The 3,443-nt window shown below is 23.4% G+C and overlaps 2 protein-coding genes across 2 annotated transcripts in view, besides 6 other annotated features; one reads left to right on the forward strand and one right to left on the reverse strand.

Moving 5' to 3' along the window:
- Positions 1 to 40: 40 nt before the first annotated feature.
- Positions 41 to 165: a sequence feature (AT_rich).
- A 143-nt stretch (positions 166 to 308) lies between these two features.
- Positions 309 to 329: a sequence feature (AT_rich).
- Positions 330 to 427: 98 nt separating this feature from the next.
- Positions 428 to 474: a sequence feature (AT_rich).
- A 406-nt stretch (positions 475 to 880) lies between these two features.
- Positions 881 to 909: a sequence feature (AT_rich).
- Positions 910 to 970: 61 nt separating this feature from the next.
- Positions 971 to 1,033: a microsatellite.
- On the forward strand, positions 1,033 to 2,979 carry EDI_046300 (gamma-tubulin complex component, putative; the record flags this gene model as incomplete). The annotated part of the gene is made up of 1 exon (XM_001738957.1): positions 1,033 to 2,979. One exon carries the CDS (start codon positions 1,033 to 1,035, stop codon positions 2,977 to 2,979), a length of 1,947 nt encoding a protein of 648 aa, XP_001739009.1.
- Positions 2,975 to 3,076: a sequence feature (AT_rich).
- Positions 3,077 to 3,379: 303 nt separating this feature from the next.
- EDI_046310 (poly(A) polymerase cid, putative) overlaps positions 3,380 to 3,443 on the reverse strand; it is a gene marked incomplete at both ends in the record, with an annotated part of 1,461 nt that continues 1,397 nt past the window's right edge. Inside the window, one exon of the mRNA XM_001733405.1 lies at positions 3,380 to 3,443. This exon is cut by the window's right edge and continues 1,397 nt beyond it. Coding sequence (XP_001733457.1) covers positions 3,380 to 3,443 — 64 coding nt within the window.

The following is a 3,443-nucleotide window of genomic DNA, read 5'->3' on the forward strand; positions in this document are numbered from 1 at the left end:
ATAAAAACTGTAGTTTTAAGGTTATAATACTAAAGAGTTCATAAAATTTATTTTAATATAAAAATCAAACTTTATTAGATTTTATAATATGAAACTTGTAAATTAATGCTTAAAAAATTTTACAAAAGATATTTTATTAAAAAAAAAATATTTAAAATAAAATTACTACAGAAGTATTTTTTATGTTTTTATGAAACTATAAACAGTTTTAATATCCAATTTTCAATCTTTATTTGTTTTTAACGAAATGATCCTTTTGGTTTTTTTATTGTTTTTGGTAAGAAGATTAAAAAGATTAGTTAAGAAGCATATTTTAATAATATTTAATTCAACGTTTATTCATCCTTTTTGTTAAGACATTTTGTTTGATAATTTCTTGTATTTATTATTTGGATAACCTTATTCTATCTAAAGTATTTTTAAAGCGATATTATTATATTAAATAATACTATAAAATATAATTTAAAAAATATTCTGTGCTTTATTTTAATTAGAACAAACTCAAAGTCCAAGGAAGATTATCTTACTTACGAATTATATATTAACACCTTTTGATTTACTCTGTTTATTTTTCTTTTTGAATAAAGTAATTAGATGTGTTAGTGTAGAATTATTTAAGGTAAAAGAACAACAGTTTCTAAAAACTTTAAAAGAAGTATTCATAGTAAGTTTCTTAGAATATTCAAAGGAATAAAAACACATAAATTTCCACAAAAAAAAGTAAAATAAAACAAGAAACTTTTATCATTATTAAGAATAAAATAATTATTCCAAAATCTAGTTATATTCAAATAAAATTAAAAGAGAGTTAAATTGTCATTAAAAAAGTATTATATCAAGAGAAGTTTATTCTTAAATCTCAAGAAAATTTTAAAGGGGGTTATTTAAATTAATAAAAAATCTATTTTAGTAGATTATATTTTGTCTTATTCATGAAAAGAGTGAAGAGAATAATACAAAAGAATTGTTTAAAATAAAGAATGAGAGAAAATTAAAAAAAATAGAAAAAAAACTAATAAAAATAGTAAGAAAATGGAAAGCGATAAAGACTTACAAATATCTTCTATTCAAATTGAACCTAATGAAAATGAAGAGATAATAAAAGGTGACAATGAAAGTGAAGAACATGAAAGTATTGAAATTGATAAATATAGTAATATTAAAGAAAATTCTGTATTAAAAATGGCAGATAATGTTATTGAAGAAGTTCAAGATGAGAATATTGAAGTAACTGAAGAACAAACACTACAAGATATGATTTTTATGTTACAAGGAGTTCCACCATTATACCTATTAAAAAATAATAAATTTCCTCCATTAACAAAAGAAGTTGTTCCATTACTTTCTGAAGTATCAAATTTATTGATTAATTTGAATAACAAAAGAGCTCTTTTCAATCCACAAAGTTTTGTACAACGCTCAGTATGTTGTACAGCGAATGATATTATTAGTGAATATTATCAATACATTGCACATATTGATTCAGAATTACATCATTCAGAAATGATCACAATTCTTGATATGTATCGTCATGGACTATGGTGTAAAGATATTATTGTTACATTAACTGATATTATAAGTCAATGTATGTTAGTTAAAGGAGGCCAATTATTAACATATCTTGATGAACAAACACATTCTCCATACCAAACAAGAAAAAAGATATGTATAAGAATGTTACAGAATGGTTCAATACCAATTTATAATATGATATATGATTGGATTCTTCAAGGAACTTTTAATGACCCTTTTCATGATTTTTTCTTAACATTAAAATCTATACCATCATTACTTGAAACAACTTATTTACAAAATCAATTAGTTCCTTCTTTTCTTAACTCTTATAAAAGTGATATTAAATTTGTTGGTGAAGCAACTACTTTCTTACAAAAAGAAGGTGAAGATATTTCTGATTTAATTTCATTAATTGAATCAAATAAAAAAGAATTCATTATTTCATCTTCTACTTTACCATCATTAATTCATTCTTTAAATACACTAGCACATCAAAAAGCAGTAAAATTATTAACAGAAAAATATACACCATTAATACATACTCAAAATATTAAACAATACATATTACTCTTTAGAGGAGATTTTGCAAATACATTTATTGATTCTTTGTCTCAAGCTTTAGTTAATGGACCATTAAGTCAAGTTGATTTAAATTCATATTTTCATGCAGCATTAACAGTAACAAATACAATCCCTGAACGTCTTCATTGTATATGTAAAGGTCAAGAAGTTAATCAAATAGAAACAGATATTTTACTTCATTATGAACTTCCTCAACCCTTACAATTAATAATTACTGATAATCATATTCAAAAATATAATGAAATTTTTAAGTTTCTTTGGAAAATTAAATGTATGTCAATTTCTATTGATAAAGCATATCGTAATATGTTTCCATTTTTTATTTTAGCTTCTCAAATAAATGGACTTCCATTATTTTTACATCATTTTAGAATTAAATTTGGAGAATGTGCAAAATTCATGGATGCTTTAGAAGAATATGCTTATGTGCATATGAAAGAGTGTTATGTTCATTTTGAAGATGCATGGAAATCAGCTGTAGATCTTTATGGATTATCGTCTATTCATGGTGCATATGTAGAAGAAATAAGTAAAGTATTATATATAAGTAATGATAAAGTAAATACTATTTTGAATTCCATAATTGGATTTATTTCTAATGCTGTAGAAAAATTAAACGCATTCATTGCTATCATTTCTGATGAAATTTATCGTCAACAATTTAATAAACAACACATTTCTCAATTTTTATCTACTTTAAAAGAAATGGAAGACCGTGTTAATCTTGAATTAGATAATTATAAGGCTTATTATAATCAATTTATTATGGCGATAGCCTCTGCTGATAATAAACAAAGTCGTTTCTTGTTACGAAGACTTAATCCAGAACGATATAACCCTCCTGAAATCTCTGAAATTGTAGCAATGGATGAAATGGTTTAATTAATAGTTTTAAAATAATTTAATTTGTTTTTAATTTTTACATTAAAAAAATTATTAGTAGAATTAAGCTATAAATAATAATAAAAAAATTATTAAAGAATAGTAAAATGGAGGAGAAAGAAATGTGATAAATTACCCAAGGAAATTGGCAACAGAAAGTTGTAAAAGAATCACACAAAATACATATTCAACGAAGTATTTTTTAGATGAACCTTCTTCACTTTCATGAAGCCTTAAAGACATTGTAAAGACAAACATTCCTGCACATGAAAATAATGCAGCAAGAAAAGCATTTAATGGATTATGACAGAAGAAAAACCCATAAACTAATACAAGTACAGCTGTTATTAATTGATAAATAAGAAAACAATCAATCATCTTTAATCGAGAAGGAGTTTCTTTAGAATAGCTTGTTAATAATATTTTGAGAAAAGACTCTTCTTGTGTTTCTCCTTTCTTTTCTA

This window comes from Entamoeba dispar, genomic scaffold, assembly GCF_000209125.1.
Source record: "Entamoeba dispar SAW760 scf_1105229461821 genomic scaffold, whole genome shotgun sequence".
NCBI lineage: Eukaryota > Evosea > Mastigamoebida > Endamoebidae > Entamoeba > Entamoeba dispar.